This window comes from Mobula hypostoma, chromosome 13 (assembly GCF_963921235.1).
Source record: "Mobula hypostoma chromosome 13, sMobHyp1.1, whole genome shotgun sequence".
NCBI lineage: Eukaryota > Metazoa > Chordata > Chondrichthyes > Myliobatiformes > Myliobatidae > Mobula > Mobula hypostoma.
Window position 1 is genome coordinate 6,665,150 of NC_086109.1, and position 21,527 is coordinate 6,686,676.

A 21,527-nucleotide genomic window follows, 5' to 3' on the forward strand; every position below is an offset into this window, starting at 1 on the left:
TGATAATGGTTTGCATTTTGATTCGGAGATTATGTTTCCTTAGAAGTACAGTGGAGAGCATTCTGACTGGTTGTAACACAGCCTGTTATGGAGGCTCCAATGCACAGGATTGCAAGAGGCTGCAGAGGCTGTAGAAGGTTGCAGACCCAGCCTGCTCCATCATGCTTACAACCTTCCCTACCATCAAGGTCAATTTCAAAGACGGCGCCTCAAGAATGCCCTCTTCTTGTATTGGCCGTCGCAGAGGAGATACAGGAACCTGAAGACGCATACTCAACAACTGAAGAACGGCTTCTTTTCTTCCGCCAAGAGAATTTTGAAGGTTCCATGAAACTGTGAACACTGCCCAGTTATTCCCTTTTTCCCATTACTTACTTATTTTGTAATTTATAGTAATTTATGCTTTTGCACTGTATCACTGCTGCAAAACAACAAATCTCTTATCACTCAGTACCAAGTAACGTCTTAGGCACCCTAGCTATATATACTGTCTGTGCCTAAGGTTTTTGCACAGTACTGTAGTAATTTTACGTATTGCAGTGTTCTGCTGACGCAAAAAAAAATCATAACATATATGAGCGATGATAAACCTGATTCTGATATGGGTGTCTATTGTGGACTGAGAGTGGGAGGGGGTAGGCAGAGGGGTATCATGGTTGGGAAAAGGGGAAGAGAGATGGGAGGGAGTGGGAAGCACCAGAGAGGCATTCTGTAATGATCAATAAACTAATTGTTTGGAATCAAGTGACCTAGCCTGGTGTCTCAGGGCTGGGTGTGTCTGCACCTGCACCACACCCTGCCCCTGGCGTTCCTTCTCTGCCATCTGTTCACATCAGGTTTACAAACTTGCTCTTCGCTCCATGTTAACATATTATGTCTAAGACTTTTGCATAGTATTGTATGCCAGTGATAATAATTCTGATTCTTCATAAACACAAGATATTCTACAGATGCTGCACACAAAATGCTGGAGGAACTCAGCAGGGCAGGCAGAATCTGTGGAAGGGAGTAAACAGTCCATGTTTCAAGAAAAGGGTCTTGGGCTGAAACACCAATTGTTTATTCCTTCCATAGATGCAGTTCAATTTGCAGATTTTTGCATTGTACCTAGACTGCCATCGGCACGTCTGAGGGTTGATACCGAAGGTTAAACCCTGAAGGTCGAAGACCAAAGTTGCGAATCTGGATGTTGAGGCCCAAAGGCTAAAGCCTGATGTTTGCGAGTCCATTAGAGAAGTTGGAGGCCTGATGTCTGCGAATCCATGAGTCCACTGGAGATTTGAAGCTCATTGGTGAACTGCCGTGGGGTTGGAGGCCTGTGTGCATGGGTGGGAGGGAGGATAAGGGGATTGTTTTCCTGTTTTTCCCTCTTTACCCCTCCCCTTACCTTTTTATTCTGGCATCTTCCCCCTTCCTTCTGTGTCCTGAAGAAAGGTCTCAGCCCCAAGTGTCAACTCTATGTTAATTTCCATAGATGCTGCCTGGCTGGCTGAGTTCCTCCAGCATTTTGTGTGTATTGCTTTGTTTTGCTGTTGTTCTGCTGAACATGGTGGACGTGCTATGCTGGTGGCCGAACAGACAATGCATTTCACTGTATGTTTTCAGAATTAAAGTCTATCACTGGCATATGTTGTAAAATTTGTTGACTTTTGTGTCAGCAGTGCAACACAACACATAACAGAGAAAAAGAAACTGTGAAATACGGTAATTATAATATATATTCAATAATTAAATTAACTGGTCAGTGGTGTAGTGGCATCTGCACCAGACTTCGTGACGAGTGGTCCTGGGTTCGAATCCAGCTAGCTTCTTGCACTCTTTATAGCTGTATCGAAGTTAGATCCTCAGAGATATTGACATGCAGGAACTTGAAATTGCTCACTCTTTTCACCTCCGATCCCTCAAAGAGGATTGGTGTGTGTGTTCCCCCGTCTTACCCTTTCAGAAGTCCACAATCAGTACTTTGGTCTTACTGACGTTGAGTGTAAGATTGTCGCTGCGATCCCACTCCACCAGCTGAGATACCTTGTTCCTGTAGTACGCCCTCTCGTCACCGTCTTAAATTTCTGTCAACAATGGTTGTATCGTCAGCAAATTTATAGATGGCACTTGAGCTGTGCCTAGCCTTGCATTCATGGGTATAGGGAGTGGGCTAAGCACACTTCCCCGACGTGCGCCCGTGTTGATTGTCTGAGAGATGGATGTTTGATGTACATATGGATAAATAAATCTGAATCTGAACCTCGCAGCACACGACAATAAACTCTACTTGTTAAATGATATAAGGGGCTGGATGTGTTATTTTCACGTGGTAATTAGACAGTGAAATCTATGAACTTTAACAATTCCTTCCAGGATGCCGGGCGCTTGTTATTTACTACTCGCCGTTCCCCGCTTGCAGTACCACCGGCCGCCACAGAGGGCGCAGACCAGTGAGAGCGCCAGCCACCCGGCTACGGCCCGCTTGGCACCATGGGTTGTTTTAAAATGGCGGTCCACTCGAACATGGCGGTGCATGGGCTGCTGCAGGCCGGAGCGGCCGGGGCTGGCGGCTCCGAGCAAGTACCGGGGGGTGGGGTAAGTACCTAGGGATAGGGGGCTCCCCGGGTACCAGGGGCCGGGGTGCAAAACTGGAGATCAGCGTTTCCGGGCTGCTGCTGGAGGCGGGGATAAAACCGGGGGAAGGGGGCCACAACGGGTCTCGAACAGGGATGGGGATGCAACCGGGGTGGTGGTGGAGGGGAGGGGCGGACGCCTTTGGCTCCGAGCAGGTAACGAGGGGCGGGGTCACGAACCGAGGTTGGTGGTAAAATCGCGATTGGGCTTCGACGGATGTATCAGGGGGCGGGTGAATAACCCGGAGGTTGGGTGGGGGTGGGGACCCTCGTAGGGTGGGCGTGGTGGCATAACTGGGGGATGGGGGTATATTCGGTGGGGGGACGTAACCACAACTGGGTGATAGGGTTTCGGGGGGGGGGTTACAACCGGGGCTCGGAGTTGGTATTTGAGGACCATAACCTCAGGGTTAGAGGTTGGCTGCTCGGAGTAGGTGTGGGAGTGGAATCGGGTGGTCCAGCCGCGGGGATTCGGAGTATATACGGGAGGGGGAGGAACAATCCGTATCAGGTGTGGGGTGGGGAAGATCTGTTTCCAAACTACATGATGCTGTAGGACAGGTGGTGTGGTGGGAGGGGTTTGTTGATATACGGACTGAGATTTCTCTCATGAAGCATACCCACTGTTCTTTGTAAACAATATCACACATAGTCCTCTCTTGATGAGCCTTAATTTTAGGAGGACTAGAAAACAAAAGCAAGAATGTAAGGCATTGGAGTATTGTGCAAACACGAGGAAATCTGCAGATGCTGGAAATTCAAGCAACACACATAAAAATTGCTGGTGAACGCAGCAGGCCAGGCAGCATCTATAGGAAGAGGTACTGTGGACATTTTGGGCTGAGACCCTTCATTAGGACTAACTGAAAGAAGAGATAGTAAGAGATTTGAAGTCCTGACGAAGGGTCTCGGCCTGAAACGTCAACTGTACCTCTTCCTATAGATGCTGCCTGGCCTGCTGCGTTCACCAGCAATTTTTATTGGAGTATTGTGAGCAGTTTTAGTCTCCTTATCTAAGATGGGATGTGCTGGCATTGGAGAGGGTCCGGAAGGTTCACCAGAATGATCCAAGGAATGAAAGGGTTAACATATGAGGAACATTGGATGGCTCCGGGCCTGTACTCACTGGAGTTTAGAAGAGTGGGGGGGGGGGCCTCATTGAAATCTAATAAATATTGAAAGGTCTGGATAAAGTGGATGTGGATAGGATGTTTCCTATAGTGGGGGTGTCTTGGACCAGAGGGCATAGCCTCTAAATGGAGGGATGTTCATTTAGAACAGAGATAAGGAGGAATTTATTTACCTGGAGAGTGGTGAATCTATGGAATTCATTGCCGCAGATGGCTGTGGAGGCCAAATTATTGGGTATATATAAAGCGGAGATTGATAGGTTCTTGATTAATAAGGGTGTCAAAGGTTATGGGGAGAAGGCTGGAGAATGGGGTGGAGAGGGATAGTAAATCAGCCATGATGGAGCAGACTCGATGACCAAATGGCCTAATTCTGCTGCTATTGTCCTATGGTCTAATCTGATCAACAACCAACGCAGACCATATTCTACTAAGCAATCCGCCATTGAGTGGGTTTAGGGTTCTCCTTGCTAAGTGTTCCCGCTCTGTAGTGCTGCATCTGCCACTTTAAATTGTAAATAAGCAGTAATTCCACTGAGATATGAAAGTTACGTTTGGGAGCTCTGCAGTGTAATTCCAAAACAGAAACAAAATGCTTGGAAGCACAAACAGGGCAGGTGTCATCGGGAAAACAGAGCTCAAGTTTCAGAACTGCTCTATTCCAATGAAAACATCTCAAAATTAGAAGCAACACACATAAAAGTTGCTGGTGAACGCAGCAGGCCGGGCAACATCTCCAGGAACAGGTACAGTCGACGTTTCGGGCCGAGACCCTTCGTCAGGACTAACTGAAAGAAGAGCTAGTAGGAGATTTGAAAGTGGGAGGGGGAAGGGGAGATCTGAAATGATAGGAGAAGACAGGAGGGGGAGGGATGGAGCCAAGAGCTGGACAGGTGATTGGCAAAAGGGATATGAGAGGATCATGGGACAGGAGGCCTAGGGAGAAAGAAAAGGGGGAGGGGGGAAGCCCAGAGGATGGGCAAGGGGTATAGTGAGAGGGACAGAGAGAGAAAAAGGAGAGAGAGAAAAAGAATGTGTGTGTATATAAATAAATAACGGATGGGGTACGAGGGGGAGGTGGGGCATCAGTGGAAGTTTGAGAAGTCAATGTTCATGTCATCAGGTTGGAGGCTACCCAGACGGAATATAAGGTGTTGTTCCTCCAACCTGAGTGTGGCTTCATCTTTACGGTAGAGGAGGCCGTGGATAGTCATATCAGAATGGGAATGAGACGTGGAATTAAAATGTGTGGCCACTGGGAGATCCTGAAAATTAGAAAATTATTTCTGAGATTAGCTGGCAGTCAAACAGTTAGAGATGGTAGATAGTGGAGAGATTTTAATCCATACTTAATTGTAAAGTCAAAGACTTGTACAACACAGTAACCAGTGTTTTGGCCCAACTCGCCACACTGATCTAGGTGCCTAGTCTAGTTAGTCTCACCTGCTTGTGCTTGGTCTATACCTGTCTAAATTTTGCTTATCCATGTAGCTGTCCAAATGGTTAGTGCAAACACTTCACAGACTCAGTGATCACTGATGGTGGTTCGATTCCCACTGGGGTCTGTAAGGAGTTTGTGCGTTAGGAATGCTCTGTTGGCATGGAAGCATGGCGACATTCAGGTGCTACCCCCAACACAGTCCTTGCCGATTTGATTTGACGCAAGCAACGCATTTCACTGTATGTTTTGATGTACGTGTGACAAGTAAAGCTAACCTCTAATTGTACCCATCTCTGCCACTTGCTTTGGCAACTTGTTCCACTTACCCACAGCCCGCTGTGTGGAAAAACCTGCCCCTCGAAGTCCCTTATGCCGTGTAGTTTAAGGGCCTACACAGGTCGATAAGATGGTTAAGAAGACTTACGGAATACTTGCTTTTATTAGTTGAGGCATTGAATTCAAAAGTCAGGAGGTAATGTTCCAACTTTATAAAACTGGTCAGGCCACATCTGGAATATTCCTTATAGGTCTGGTTGCCTCACTATAGGAAGGATGTTGAGGCTTTGGAGAGGGTGCAGGGGTTTACCAGGGTACCGTCTGTTTTAGAGGGAATGTGTTAACGCAAGAGGCTGGACAAACTTGAGTTGTTTTCTCTGGAGCGATGGAGGCAGAGGAGAGACTTGATAGAGGTTTACGAGATTGAGAGGCATAGATGGAGTAGACAGGGAGTATCTTTTTCCCAGGGTAGAAATGTCTAGTTCCAGAGGGCATGCATTATAGATGAGATGGGGTGGTTTCAGAGGGGATGTGAGGGCTAAGTTTTTTACTCACAGAGTGGTGGATGCTTGGAATGTGCTACCTGGTATGGTGGTAGAGGTAAATACATTAGAGGCTTTTAAGAGACGTTTGGATAGACACTTGGATGTAAGGAAGATGGAGGGATATGGATATTGTGTCGGTAGGAGAGATTTGTGTTTGTGTGTTTTGATTTGCTTTTTATCTGGTTTGGCACAATGTTGTGGGCCAAATGGCCTATTTCTCTGTTGTACTCTTCGTTGTTCTATGTCGTTAGCCATCAATTAATATAATTGATATTGAAATAATCACATATTGTGTTGGTCATCCAATCATAGAGGTCCAAAGTTCGATGTAAATCTATGATCTGAGTACATATATGTCACCACTTACAACCATGAGATTCATTTTCTTGCAGGCATTCTCAAAAAGATCCATAATAGAATGATAGCCATAATAGAATCAGTGAAAGACAGCACTGACTGGGCATTCAACCATTGTGCAAAAGACAACAAACTGCAAATACGGAAATAAAGAAATAATAATAAGTAAATAGTAGATATCAAGAAGATGAGATGAAGTGAGTCCATGGGTTGTGGGAACATTTCAGTAATGGGGGTGAGTGAAGTTATCCCCTTTGGTTCAGGAGCCTTATGGTTGAGGGGTAGTATCTGTTTCTAAGCCTGGTGGTGCGAGTCTTGAGGCTCCTGTACCTCCTTCCTGATGGTGGCAGCAAGAAGAGAGCATGACCTGTGTGGCCGGCGTCCCTGATGATGGATGATGCTTTCCTGTGACAACATGTGTAATGTTCTTATTGGCGGGGAGGGCTTTACCCATGATGGATACTTTTGTATGATTTTCTTTTTAAGGGCATTGGTGTTTCCGTACCAGGCTGGGATACACTCTCCACCACGCGTCTATAGAAGTTTGTCAAAGTTTTAGATATCATACCAGTTCTTCGCTCAAGCTCCTAAGGAGATTTGAAGGACTGCTGTAATCTGGAGCAAGATTATAAACTTCTGGGTCGGCCAGGCTTTGGAAGCAGAGGGTTGGTCCATTGAGACTGAGAATGTAAAAGGGAGATAGCTGGTGTGAAGAGGTGAAGAGGAGGGTGACATAAGGGCTGACCTGATAGGTGGAACCTGGTGAGGACCATGGACAGATGGATTTGGGGAGACAAACTGATGCATGATGGGTATAGCTTCAAAGTGAGCATTGTTGATAAAGTTTGGTTAGGAGAATAAGCCAGTCCGAGAGTCCAAGGTCCAAGAACTCTGGAGACTTGTCCTGGGGTTAGAGACCTGTCTGTGTGGTTGGGTGGGGGAAGAAAGGTCTTGTTTTGACCTTCATTGTTGTGTTTGTCTTGTTCTGCTGAGCATTATGGGCATGCTTTGTTGGAGCTGGAACGTGTGGTGACACTTGTGGGCTGCCCCCAGTACATCCTTGCATTGTATTGGTTGTTTACGCAAGTGACACATTTTTGTTGTTAACAAGAATGGTTGTTAATGCAAACGGCATGTATGTTTCGATGTACAGTGGTGCTAGAAATTTTGTGAGCCCTGTAGAATTTTCTCTATTTCTGCATAAATATGACCTAAAGTATTATCAGATCTTCATGTAAGTCCTAAAACTAGATAAAGAGAATCAAATTAAATAAATAACACAAAAACATACTTGTTTATTAATCAATGATAATTAGATGTATTGATGTATGTCTATTTAATATTTATGACATAGAACATAATACAGCACAGGGACAGGCCATTCAGCCTACAGTGTGGTGCTGAACCAGCTAAAAAGCAAATCAAAAACATCCAAACGCCAATCCCCCACCTACACCATGTCCTTATCCCTCCATCCTTGTTATAACCATGTGCCTATCCAAACGTCTCTTGAAAGCCTCTAACGTATTTTCCTCTACCATCATACCAGGGAGTGCATTCCAGGCATCCATGACGCTCAGAGTTAAAAAACTTGCCCCTCATATTCCCCTTGAACCTACCCCATCTCACCTTCATCGCATGAGATTTCAACCCTGGGAAACCAGACGCTCTCTATTCACTCTATCTATGCCTGACATAATCTTATAAACCTCTATCAGATCTCCCCTCAGCCTCCGATGCTCTAGAGAAAACAACCCAAGTTTATCCAGCCTCTTGTGATAGCACGTGCCCTCTAAACCAGGCAGCACCCTGGTGAACCTCTTCTGCACCCTCTCCTAAGCCTCAACATCCTTCCAATAGTGGGGAGAGCAGAACTGTACGCGGTGGGAAATAGTGAATGCCATGAATATTATAGCATATTCCAATATTGCATGTATTTGTTGGAAAAAATATGTGAACCTCCAGGGTAATGCCTTCTACAAAAGCTATTTGGAGTCAGGTGTTCCAATTAATGAGACGATTTTGGAGCTGTGGGTTGTAAAGGTTCCCTGTCCTATAAAAAAGACACACAAAGTCAGGTTGCTGACAGAACCTGCTGTTCGCAAGAAAGATCTGTTTATGTGCACCATGCCTCTATTGAAACAACTTTCAGAGGACCTTAGAAGAAGGATTATAAAGATGCAGGAAGCTGGAAGAAGCTACAAAAGCATTTCTAAAGTCCTGAGTCTTCAGTCCACAGAAAGAGAAATTGTTTACAAATGGAGGAAACTCAGTACTATTGTTACACTCTGTAGGAGTGGGCAGCCTGCAAAGATCACACCAAGAGCACTGTAGTGTTCTCGTGCAGTGTGTTGAAACTCTGACTAAACCCCAAGTTAAACCGGAGCCAATGAAGACAGAGTTGTAGTAAGGTTAACCATTTGCTGTTCACTCTTCCACATTAACATCGTATGGTGAAAACTGTTGATAAACAAATACAAACATATACAGAGTCTATTTCATTCTGGAGACCACGCGCGCTCTCTTCTTTTAGCGAGTGTCTCCAGCCGCCCAGAGTAGCAGGCGGGGGGTGGGGGGGGGTCATGTCAAACTGCTGCCGGGCCCGAGCCAACCCCGCGTTTGAATAATTGAAAAGCCAGCACGCGCGCTGCCCCAGCCGCCACTTCCTTAACAGAAACCGTGTTAATATTTTTACTTCAGATGCATTCTTATGAATTTACGGCGTTACTTCTATAATGTTTCTTTGTGGGTAGAAACGGAGCTCTTCACGATCATGCTGCACGCCTGGCACCTGCCCTCACACTTTCCCGAACCAAGACGCGGTGAAACCGGAGGTGACGTCATCGCATGCCATGATATACCATAGACATTGAACTTAACTTTGTTAAACTATAACATAGTTATCAACCTTTAACTTTAACTAGAATATAGTCACAAACAAATCATTTAAAACATAGACCCAACAAAATCAAATAAATGCCTTTAAGGCAAGCACAATGTGCAAAGCTGGAGGAGATGAGAAAGAACCCAAGGGTAACTGCAAAAGACCTGCAGAAATCTCTAGAACTTGTTAAAGTCTCTGTTCATGTGTCCACTATAAGAAAAACACTGAACAAGAATGGTGTTCATGGAAGGAAACGCTGTTCTCCAAAAAAAAATGCTCCACGTCTTGAGTTTTCAAAAGGCCACCTGGATATTCTATAACACTTTTGGGACAATGTTCTGTGGGAAAATGAGACTGAAACATAGAAACATAGAAAACTTACAGCACAATACAGGCCCTTCGGCCCACAAAGCTATGCCGAGCATGTGTGTACCTTAGAAATTACCTAGGTTACCAATAGCTGTCTATTTTTCTGAGTTCCATGTACCTATCCAGGAGTCTCTTAAAAGACCCTATCATATCCGCCTCCACCACCGTCACCGTCCATTCCACGCACTCACCATTCTCTGCGTAAAAAAGAAAATTACCTCTGACATATCCTCTGTACCTTCTTCCAAGCACCTTAAAACTGTGCCCTCTCATGCTAGCCATCTTTTTGGCAGAAATACACATTCTTATGTTTGGAGGAAAAGGGGCACTGCACACCAACACCAACACCAAAACCTCATCACAACTGTGAAGCATGGTGTCTTGGGGCTCCTTTGCTGTTTCAGGGCCCGGACAGCTTGCAGTCGTTGGGGCAATGAATTCAAAAGTGTATCAAGACATTTTACAGGAGAAAGTCGGTAGCAGATAGTCACCTGAAGCTTAATAGAAGTTGGATAATGCAACAAGACAATGATCCGAAAGACCAGAGTAAATCAACAACAGAATGGCTTAAAAAGAAGAAAATTTGTGTTTTGGAATGGCTAAGTCAAAGTCTTGACCTTAATCTTATAGAAATGTTGTGGAAGGGCACCCACCAACATCCCAGAGTTGAAGCAGTTTTCTCAGGTGGAATGACCTTAAGTTCCTGCAAGCTGATGTGCAGGACTGATTAACAGTTATTGGAAATGTTTGGTTGAAGCTATTGCTGTACAGGGGTGGGAGGCATAACACCAGTTACTGAAAGCAAAGGTTCACATACTTTTCCCAACAAATGCATGTACAGTAATATTGGATAATTTTTCTCAATAAATGAGCAAGTATAATGTTTTGCGTTATTTATTTAATTGGGTTCTCTTTATCTAGTTTAGGACGCATGAAGATCTGATCACATTTTAGGTCATATTTATGCAGAAATAGAGACAATTCTACAGGGTTCACAATACCACTGTACCTGCGATAAGTGAATCTGAATCAAGCCACAGATGTTAATGTATTTGTAGAAATCCCCAGAGCTGAGAGAATATAAAGCAATGCTATGAAATTTAAAAAAAAAACATTCATCTGGAGATTCTGCAAATAAACTTTTTTTTAAGAAATGAGAGTCTGCTTATCCCATCCACCCCAATTGTGCTTTTAGATTAATAGCACAATTTTTCTGTTGATTCACATAGTCCTGCAGGTTTAAATGTGGTGGGAGTTTCTCTCTGTATGACTCTTTCAAGTTCATGTTTATTGCTATCTGAGTGTACAAATATAAAACCAAACGAAACAGCATTCCTGTGGACCATGGACCACAATACCTAAATCACACACAACACACAAAAAGAAAATATTACCACAAAATATCAAGCGGTGATTTACAAATCTCCATTCTTTTTCTCTTTATCTTTCTACAGCTAAGTTAAATAGTTCCTTTAGATATTGAATTCTCTTTAAGGGAAATGAGTATGTAACTGTTTACACCATGATAACTAAGCCTCCCTTGGAAGACAGCAGCCCCAGTTAGGGTAGTCTCTCCCTATAATTGTAATTTGGCCCTAAAATCAAATCTCTTCTGCACTCTGTTCAGTGGCATTGTACCTTTCCAGTAGCATAGTGACCAGAACTGCATCCCCATGAAGTACATGCTTTCTAAACCAGGCAGCATGCTGCTGAACCTCTCCAAAGCCTCAACGTCATTGCAATAGTGGGGAATATTAAATGCCATGTCATATTTATCACTGGTGACATCACTGGATGACACGGTGGAACGGAGCAGAGCTTTGTATAAAAACAGCGATGGTGTTGAAACAATGGGTGGCCCTTCTAAGATAGAACATTCCAAACATGGGCATGTTATTCAGTTGTTTGCTGAGAAAATGCGGTGTTCACCATTGTACCTTTTGTTCCCCACAGCCAGAAAATGAAAATCAGAACCAGATGGATCTCTATGATGATTTAATTGATGATATAATAGGCGTACCTTTAGACAATGGGTTCAACCCTAAAAAGGACAGTTGTAATCTGCCAGAGTGCTCATCAAGTGATGCAATTGCTTCAACGACTGAAGCTCCAGCTACCACAACTCCATCCAAACCTTCCGTTCCGGGTAAGGTTGCTGTTCCACTTCTTGAGAGGAGTCTGCTGATTGGCAATCTGACATGGGTGAGTATGTTTACAGTGTGATATATCTATATCTTTTGCGTCGGTGATGGTGCAACTAATTTTTGGTCGTCCCGAACCTGGGTTCATCCGACACCTAAACCGTGCGCCTGTGTAGGTCAAAGCCAGCGCGATGCCTCCTGAATTCGACCCTAACGAATTTAAGATTGTGTACCTCAGATGTACGGGAGGTGAAGTTGGTGCAGCTTCTGCTTTGGCTCCCAAGGTTGGTCCATTGGGTCTGTCTCCCAAGAAAGTGGGTGATGACATTGCCAAGGCTACAGGTGACTGGAAAGGCCTTCGTATCACAATCCAGCTGACCATCCAGAACTGACAGGCACGGATTCAGGTTGTCCCATCAGCTTCTGTCCTAATCATCAAAGCTCTGAAGGAACCTCCCAGGGACAGAAAGAAGCAAAAGAATATTAAACACACTGGAAGCATCACCTTTGATGAGGTAGTTAATATTGCCCGGCAGATGAGCCATCATTCTCTAGCCGGAGACCTTTCAGGAACTGTGAAGGAAATCCTCGGAACTGCTCAGTCCATCGGTTGCAACATAGATGGCAAACATCCTCACAGTGCCATTGATGACATCAATGAAGGCAGGATTGAGTGTCCTACTGAATGAAGAGAAAGTGCCAGGTATCAGGATCCCAGCAAAGTAAAATAAAATCTTTTGAGATAAAAAAAATCTGTACATATGAGGTGAGGTATTATATAACGATGTAACATTAAACATCACACATCAAAGTTGCTGGTGAACACAGCAGACCAGGCAGCATCTCTAGGAAGAGGTTCAGTCGACGTTTCGGGCCGGGTTCCTTCGTCAGAAACTTTGATATGCATTGCTTGAATTTCCAGCATCTGCAGAATTCCTTGTGTTGACGTTAAACATGCCTGGCACAGTGAACTGCTGATGTGATGTCAGTCTATCAGCTTATTGGCCAACTATGCTTAGTGAGGAAACTAGGTATGAATTATTATGGCTTGGTGTTTACCTCAATGTAGTGCCGTCGATAGATAGAAGCTTAAGAATGGGCTACTCTGGAAACAATTTATAAATTGTTTTATTATTACATGTATCAAGGTACAGTGAAAAACTTTTCCACAAGATTCATGTAGATAATTTCATTACAACAGTGCATTGAGATAGTACAAGATATAACAATAACAGTGTGGAATACAGCATTGTAGTTGTAGAGAAAGTGCACTATAGACAGTAAGGTGCAAGGTCATAACACGGTCGGTTGTGCAGTGAAGAGTCCATTTTATTGTACAATGGGACAATTCAACAGTCAGAGCAGTGCAATAGATGCTGTTCTTGAGCTTTCAGGCTTTTGTATTTTTTGTCCAATGCAGGGGTGAGAAAAGAAAATGTCCAGGATGGGTGGGGGTCTTTGATTGCGCTCACTGTTTTACCAAGGTACCAAGAAGTGCTTACAGAGTCCATGGAGGGGAGGCTGGTTTCCATGATGTGCTGAGCTGTGTCCACAGCTCTCTGCACTGTCTATCTGTTAAAACATTTGGGAGACCTGAAACAGTTAAGAATTTAGGCCACATTAATATTTTCTTGGTAAGTTGGTGGCAGCAATGGACTGCACATAGTTGCTTTAATTGGGAGTAAAATTGTGATAATGTCAATTTGGTCGTTATTTGCAAGGACTACAAACTATGTGTTTTAGCTCTTTTTTATGGTAGTGTGTTTGGGATGGGACTAACAGCAGCTGGAGTTGTAGTGTAAGGGAATAGGGCAGTCGCTGTGCTGTGTGGTCAGTGACGTTTTGATGGTCAGTGTGGTTTGTTGTGTACTGTTCAGCTAGGTCTTTACTATAAAGTAACAAACTACAACAAATTCAAGCTGGATCACATTATTAGTGCACTTATTATTTTACTTGCAAGGGAAGTTTATTTTCTAGCCAAGTATCATCTGGAAAATAGCTTTGATCTTATGTTTCAACCAAAGGACTTTTATAATTTTTTTCCACAACAGAAAACAATATTAGGGTTACTCCATCCAGTAACATTCCGCTGTTATCTTTATCCTTATCTGATTCTCACATTTGTTCTTTAGAAGCTCTATCCTATTTCCTTCTGTTGTCAAAACATCCCACCGTCCCAGCCATAAAACAAATCTGTCAAAAAGCAGCTTCCTATCTTAAAACACACAGAGACTTGGTAAGCTTCCTATCTAAACCAGCAAAGCACGTTGGATTTTGTAGGTTCCATGTTGTTCACAGTAAGACTGTAAGACATAGGAACAGACTGCTCCGCCATTCCATCATGGCTGAACCCTGATCTCTCTCAACCCCTTATGCCTGCTTTCTTGCCATGTCCTTTGGTGTCCTGACCGATCAGGAAACTACCAACTTCCACCTTGAATATACATACTGACTTATCCTCCGCTATAATCTGTGGCAGAGCATTCCACAGTCACTACTCTGTGGCTAAAAAAGAATTCCTCCTTACCTCTGTTGCAAAGGGTCACTCTTTAATTTTGAGGCTGTGCCCTTTAGTTCTGGATTACCCCCACCATGGGAAACATCCTCTCCACATCCACCCTATCTAGTCCTTCCAATGTTCGGTAGGTTTCAATGAGATTCCCCCCTCAAAGATGCGAAAAGCTGCTCATATGTTAACCCCTTTATTTCTGGAATCGTGCTCGTAAACCTCCTCTGGACTCTTTCCAATGACAGCACATCTCTGAGATAGGGGACCCAGAACTGTTGACAATACTCCGTGTGTCCTGACTAGTGTCTTATATAGGCTCAGCATTATCTCCTTCCTTTTATATTCTAAAAGCATTTTACAAAAGTTACAAATTCATAAAGACTTCAGGGATACAGATCTAGTTCCACACTAGTGTACTGGTGTATTAGGATGCAGTAGAAAGCTTGTCTTGCATACTGTTACAGATCAAACCGTCACAAAGTGCATTGAGGTAGAACAAGATAAAACAATAACAATGCAGAATAAAGTGTAGAAGCTACAGAGAAAGTGCAAGATCATAACGAGGTAGATTGTGAGGTCAAGAGCCCACCTTATTGAACAAAAATACATGCAGGAGTTTGATAACAGCGGGATAGAAACTGTCCTTGAGCTTGGTGATACATGTCCGATGGGATGGGGGAAGAAGTGAGAATGGAGAAGAAATGTGATTTAAGTGACTTTGACCTTGGAATGAATGTTGGTGCCAGACAGGGTGGTTTGAGTATCTCAGAAACTGCTGATCTCCTGGGATTTTCATGCTCAACAGTCTCTAAGAGTTTACAGAGAATGTGTGTGAAAAACAAAGGAAAACATCCAGTGAGTGGCAGTTCTGTGGGCGAAAATGCCTTGTTAATGAGAGAGGTTAGAGGAGAATGGCCAGACTGTTTCAAGCTGATGGGAAGGCAGCAATGCATTGCAGCAAACAACCATGTGGTGTGCAGAAAAGCATCTCTGAAAGCACATTTTGAGCCTTGAAGTGGCTGGGCCAGAGCAGCAGATGAGCATGAACGTGCACTTTATTTGCCCTTCCAAAGTGTATAACACCTGTGCTGCATTCTTTCTGCCACCTCTTTTCCCATTCTCTTAACTTGTCCAAGTCCTACTGCAGAATCCATGCCTCTGGAACAATACATACCCCTCCACTATTCTTGCATGGTCTTAGAGCTTGGCCACATAGCAGTCAGTTCCTTCACCGAAATTATTAACGTATAAAGTGAAAACTTGTCCCAACACTGACCCCTGCAGAACTGCAGTAGTCACCAGGGGTCTGAGAAGAGCCCCTTTATCCCTACTGTCTGCCTTCTGCCAATCTTCTATCCTTAGAAAGGGCTTGAGTATGAATGGAAGTCGAGGGCGAGAAAAGGGTGCACAGAAAACTACAGTGGATTCCGGTTAATTGGCACTCATTGAAACCAGTATATTTTGGTCCAATTAAGTGGCTGCTCTAATTAGCTGGTGTCATGGAAATAGTTAAAAGGTATAAAAAGACAAACTGCTGTTTAACTGAGTAACAAATTATGTATTTAAATGAAATACAGAACAATTTAAAACATTACAAAAGGTACTTATCAATATGATTGTTCTTGGCAAATTTTTCTACAAAAGTGGTTTGCCATTGCTGCCTTCTGGGCAGTGTCTTGACAAGACGGGTGACCCTAGACATTATCAGTACTCTTCAGAGATTGTCTGTCTGGCGCCAATGGTCGCATAACCGGGACTTGTGATTTGCATCAGCTGCTCATACAACCATCTTCCGTGGCTTCATGTTACCCTGAACGGGGGCTGAGCAGGTGCTACACCTTGCCGAAGGATGACCTGCTGACTAGCAGAGGGAAGGAGCACCTTCCACCTTTGGTAGAGAGTATCTCCACCTCGCCATCCAAACTGTGTATTGGTTTCTAGTAGTTATTGATGGCGGAATTCATTTGGTGTATATTGTTATATACTTTAGATTGACTGTAAATGAGCAAAATCAGCACAGACACTTAGTGCAGGTAATGGACTGCCTTCATACAATGCTTTTGGCGATTGTATTTTCATTATAGTGTTCAGAATGATTGTTGATACCTTCAAATTCTTGTAGTTCCTAACTTGTTGAAATAATGAAATCATTTCTTTTCACTCCCGGTTCTGAATGGTCTTGCTGGTTATTTCTCTCTAACTGTCAGTGACAAAGATCATTGCTTTTTGAACGCAAAACACTGGTGCTATTTTACAAGCTCTTTGCTCAAACACGGTATGGTGTCTAACGGCCACACAAGTGCTGCAACTGACACTAGTTAGAAACTGTTCGGCAACAGCCTTCTGTCCCTATTTATTTATTTAGCAATCAGTGCGAAGTAGGTCTCTTCGGGCCACGCTGCCCCAACAATCCCAGACCCTGATTAAGTCTAAACTAATCAGAGGACAATTAAACTACCCCTACATCTTTGCACTGTGGGAGGAAGCCAGAACATTTCGGGAAGGGCTGATCTGGGATTTTCATGTACAACAGTCTCTAGATTACAGAGAATGGTGTGGAAAAACAAAAAAAAATCAAGTAAACAACAGTTCTGTGGGCAAAAATGCCTTGTTAATGAGAATCACCGGACTCATTCAAGCACCAGTACTCAAATAACCATCCGTTTACGACAGTGGTGGGCAGAAGAGCAACTCTGAATGCACAACATGTCGAATCTTGAAGTGGACAGGCTACAGCAGTAGAAGACCATGAGCATACACTCAGTGGCTACTTTACTAGGTACAGGAGGTATCGTCACTGAGTGTAAATGGGATGGGCAGGAAAATAATTGAGCATGAGGTTTTTTCTTGTAAGGAGACAGTAACTGGTCATTTGATGTGTCTTTGTAAGAATGCTAGAAAAGGCATAGAGTGTTTTAAGTGCTTTGACATTTTTGGTATTTGTTTTGATCTTAAGTCTTTTATCGAACTGGATTTGAAATGCTAGCCTTAGTAATTTAGAAGAATTTTTGACATGCAGGTTAAGAATATTTGAGCATTAATTAACATAATATTGAGCATGTGTAGTGAAGAATAAAAAGGTTTAGCAATGAAAACATTTGCTTTGTTCTGATCATGTTTGTATATTTTTTTAACAGTGGACATCTGCTGATGACTTAGTAAGTGCCAGTCGTTCTGCTGGAGTATTTAATGTTAATAACATCAGAATTTATGAAGTTCCAAAAGGTGGTCAATCAAAAGGGTAAGTGAGAAGTTATGTAAAAACTTCTGTGATAAATTTTGTATGTTTACTTTGAGATCGATTCCATTGCAGACAAATACTTAAATCAATAAAATCATCACTGTGTCACAATTATTGGCATATGTGAAACTGCAGACTCATTCCTTTAAGTGATAATTGTCATTGGGATGTTTCCAATCCACTTAATTCAACCACACCCTGGCCATCTCTCTTTTCCCCTCTTCCAGTGGACAGAAGATATAAAAGCCTGAAAGCGCGTACCACCGAGGCTCCAAGACAGCTTCTATCCAGTACAATAAGATGGACACTTGACCTCATAATCGTTATGATCTGGTGCCTTTTTGTTTCCCTACATTGGACTTTCGCTATAGCTGTTACATTTTAATCTGCACCTGTTATTTTACCTTGTCCTACTTCAATGCATAGTGGATTGATTTTGATTTTTCCCTTCGGAGATGAACACAAAAAATCACTATTCTCCAGCACTATCTTTCTTTAATCTGACACATCATCTTAGGAACAGCTTCTTCCCCTCCACCATCAGATTTCTGAGTGGTCCATGAACCTATGAACACTACTTCGCTTCTGTTCAGCTCAAACCCTCTCACTTCATTTGTCTCTTGGATTACTTGTTTTATCTTCATACCCCAGCTGTGCAAAGGGAAGCTCTGCTCTCCAAAGACCTTCCTTGCCTGGGCTATTTGCAATCTATCCTTGCCTGCCCATTATGTTAACCCTTGCCTTACTGCAGTTTCCACACTGTTACCTAATTGGCTTCCAGCGCTGCAGTTACCTCTGGAGCTTTAATGAATTCATAATTGACTCACAATTACTTCTCTGAAGGAGTTTGAAGGGAAGCTACAAAAAAAAATAGGAAGACTAGATTTTAGGGAAGAGACCATAAGACAAAGGGGCAGAATTAGGCCAGCTGCCTGTCGGGTTTGCTCCTAGGTGTGAGTTCATAACGGGGCTGAATATGTATCTCTAAGTGGTGGGACCGAGAGGGAGCATGCAATGCCATTAAAAACTAGGGATGGAGAAACAGCAGATGGAGAATGAACAATAAAAATGAAACACGAGTAAGTCTGCAGATGCTAAATCCACAGCAATACACACAAAATGCTGGACGAACTCAGCAGGTCAGGCAGCATCTATGGAAGTGAATAAACAGTTGACGTTTTGGGGTGAGACCGTTCATCAGGACTGAGGAGGCAGGGGAAAAATGCCAAAATAAAAAGGTGGAGGGGAGAGGGGAAGGAGGCTAGCTGGAAGGTGATAGGTGAAGCCAGGAGGGTGGGAAAGGTCAAGGGCTGGAGAAGAAAGAATCTGTTCGGAGAGGAGAGTGGCTGATAGGAGAAAAGGAGGAGGAGGGAACCCGGGGGAGGTGGGAAGAAGTGGGATGGAGTGCGGAATGGGGGGGTGGGGGTGGGAGAGGAGATTTGTTTAGCGGAAAGAGAAATCTATATTCACGCCATCAGGTTGGAGGATACCCAAACGGAATATCGCGTGTTGCTCCTCCACACTTAGGGTGGCCTCATCATGACACAAGAATGAAAACTAAATTTCATATCCTCCTTGCATGAAACATGGGTCTGCTTATAAAATAGTGGTGTATTATTGTATTTGGATAATAAAAGAAAAATAATCAATTGGTTTTTGTTTCTAGATTTGCTAAAGTGGATCTGAGTTCTGATTGGGACAGTTACAGATTGTTGGAAATGATCCCAAAGAGAAAAATTCATGGGAAGATTCCTGATGTACGGCCCTTTACCACAGCAAATCGCCAGTATTTTGAAACGCAGTTCATACGTGGTAAGTTCAGAAATTACTTTTTAGTTATTTCGTGAGAATAGAGGATTTTATTCCATAATAATATTAGTCTTACTGTTGTATATACACTTAAATCTGCTGAACGCTGAGGATGTGCTCCTTTGGGGTGGAGCACTATGTAAATCAGCGTGATGCGAGGTCATGATAACATTGTGTAAATGGTCATGTGTGCCTGATTTAAAAAAAATCAAACCCAAGATATGTTATATTATTTTACGTATCCACAGTAATTCTTGGAGAACCAAACACACAACTAGGCCTAACCTGTCCATCAGTGGAGCAGCAACACATCACAGCAACAGTGGAGGGAAGCGGGTGATGGTTAGATCCAAGAGGGGGGACCAGGCTGTGGGTCCTTCTCTAACTTTGGCTGCTTCTTCAAGTAGATGTCGAGATTTGACTGCCTTTTCTTAAGTTTCCTATCATAACGCAGTTCTCAGTAGCAAGAAATCACGTGGAGATCACCTCTCTTTGCCTTATTGCCTCGCTACCAGTCAGGGTCATTATCGATGAACTGGTCCATGATTTGTATGATCATGGTGACGCTAGTGCTGAGGAATTTTGTGAGGTTTCTTCCTGGTGTTTCCTCTACTCCATCTGTCTCCTTGGATTCACCCAGGGTGCATTGCTGTCCCAGTTTGCAAAGCTCTTCATTATTAAAGCTCTTGCTGTCTGCACTGGCCGCTTCACCAAAGGCGCGTATGCCATGGAGGTTACTGTGCTGTTTAAATCTATCAAACCAACCTCTGCAGCTGTGAATGTTACTGACATCTTCTTGAATATGATTGAAGATGCTTCTTGCCTTTTCCATTATTATCTGCTGGCTTAGGGGCATGTTTTGTTGGATTTGGTTTCCACCCATATATTTAGTTTCTTCTATTTTTTCAAGCAAATATCTCCTTGAACGAGTCAAATTCATTGATGATAACTTTAAGGTTGTCGTTTTATCTTGTCTACATTTTTTTTTATTGCTTTAATCATCGGGGTAGCCAATTTCAAAGAGGCACCAATAGCAACCAGCTTCCAGACACTGTATCACTTGCAGTTTCACATCCATGCTAATGCTCTTCCTAGACATCTTGGATGTTCTACCTTCACTGAAAGTTGCAGGTCATTTTCCAGATGTCATGGGTGAAAAAAATGGAATAAATTGGCAAGGGAACAAGAACGTTTACACACATGCGGAGAGGCAGAGTGTGAACTAATACGTGATTGGCTGTGAGTGGCGCAGAGTATATGTAAAGCACTCTCAATGGCTGATTAAATGTTTAATGGTGACTGCTCTTGAGAAGTTTTAAGTGTTCTTTAGAATGAATTTTTGTCATTCAAAATAATTTCAATAAAGAATAACTGCGTTTAACGAATCAGCGCTATGTGGGGTAGTGTTATGCAGGGTTTCATTTGTGTGTGTATTATATATATATATATACATAATATAAAATTTCTGTTACTGTGAATAGTTAAGTGAGTAGAAGATGAACTGATCTCCAAAAGTCATAAAGTTAAAGATGAAACATTCTTTTCAATGTTTTAAGCAAGATTGGTGTATTATTTTGCACAATTTTAGAGTGGGGAGAAAAAGGAAAGGAGCACCATGCAAAAGTTTGGGCACCCCAAGAGATTTGAGCTCTCAGATAACTTTTACCAAGGTCTCAGACCTTAATTAGCTTGTTAGGGCTATGGCTTGTTCACAGTCATCGTTAGCAAAGGCCAGGTGATGCAAATTTTGAAGCTTTATAAGTATCCTGACTCCTCAAACCTTGTCCCAACAATCAGCAGCCATGGGCTCCTCTAAGCAGCTGCCTAGCACTCTGAAAATTAAAATAAATGATGCCCACAAAGCAGGAGAAGGCTATAAGAAGCGTTTTTAGGTAGCTGTTTCCTCAGTTCGTAATGTAATTAAGAAATGGCAGTTAACAGGAATGGTGGAGGTCAAGTTGAGGTCTGGAAGACCAAGAAAACTTTCCGAGAGAACTGCTCGTAGGATTGCTAGAAAGGCAAATCAAAACCCCCGTTTGACTGCAAAAGACCTTCAGGAAGATTTAGCAGACTCTGGAGTGGTGGTGCACTGTTCTACTGTGCAGCGACACCTGCACAAATATGACTTTCATGGAAGGGTCATCAGAAGAAAACCTTTCCTTCGTCCTCACCACAAATTTCAGCGTCAGAAGTTTGCAAAGGAACATCTA

At 43.2% G+C, this 21,527-nt stretch overlaps 1 protein-coding gene and 1 pseudogene across 2 annotated transcripts in view; both read left to right on the plus strand.

Moving 5' to 3' along the window:
• Positions 1–2,472: 2,472 nt before the first annotated feature.
• The window catches only part of LOC134355393 (cleavage and polyadenylation specificity factor subunit 7-like), a 39,923-nt gene continuing 20,868 nt past the window's right edge, over positions 2,473–21,527 (plus strand). For both annotated transcript variants that reach the window (XM_063065197.1, XM_063065198.1), the window contains exons 1-4: positions 2,473–2,577; positions 11,571–11,819; positions 17,405–17,508; positions 19,175–19,320. In XM_063065197.1, the coding sequence (XP_062921267.1) occupies positions 2,473–2,577; positions 11,571–11,819; positions 17,405–17,508; positions 19,175–19,320 (604 nt within the window). The remainder of the gene's footprint in view (positions 2,578–11,570; positions 11,820–17,404; positions 17,509–19,174; positions 19,321–21,527) is intronic.
• LOC134355395 (large ribosomal subunit protein uL11-like) lies at positions 11,935–12,494 on the plus strand (annotated as a pseudogene).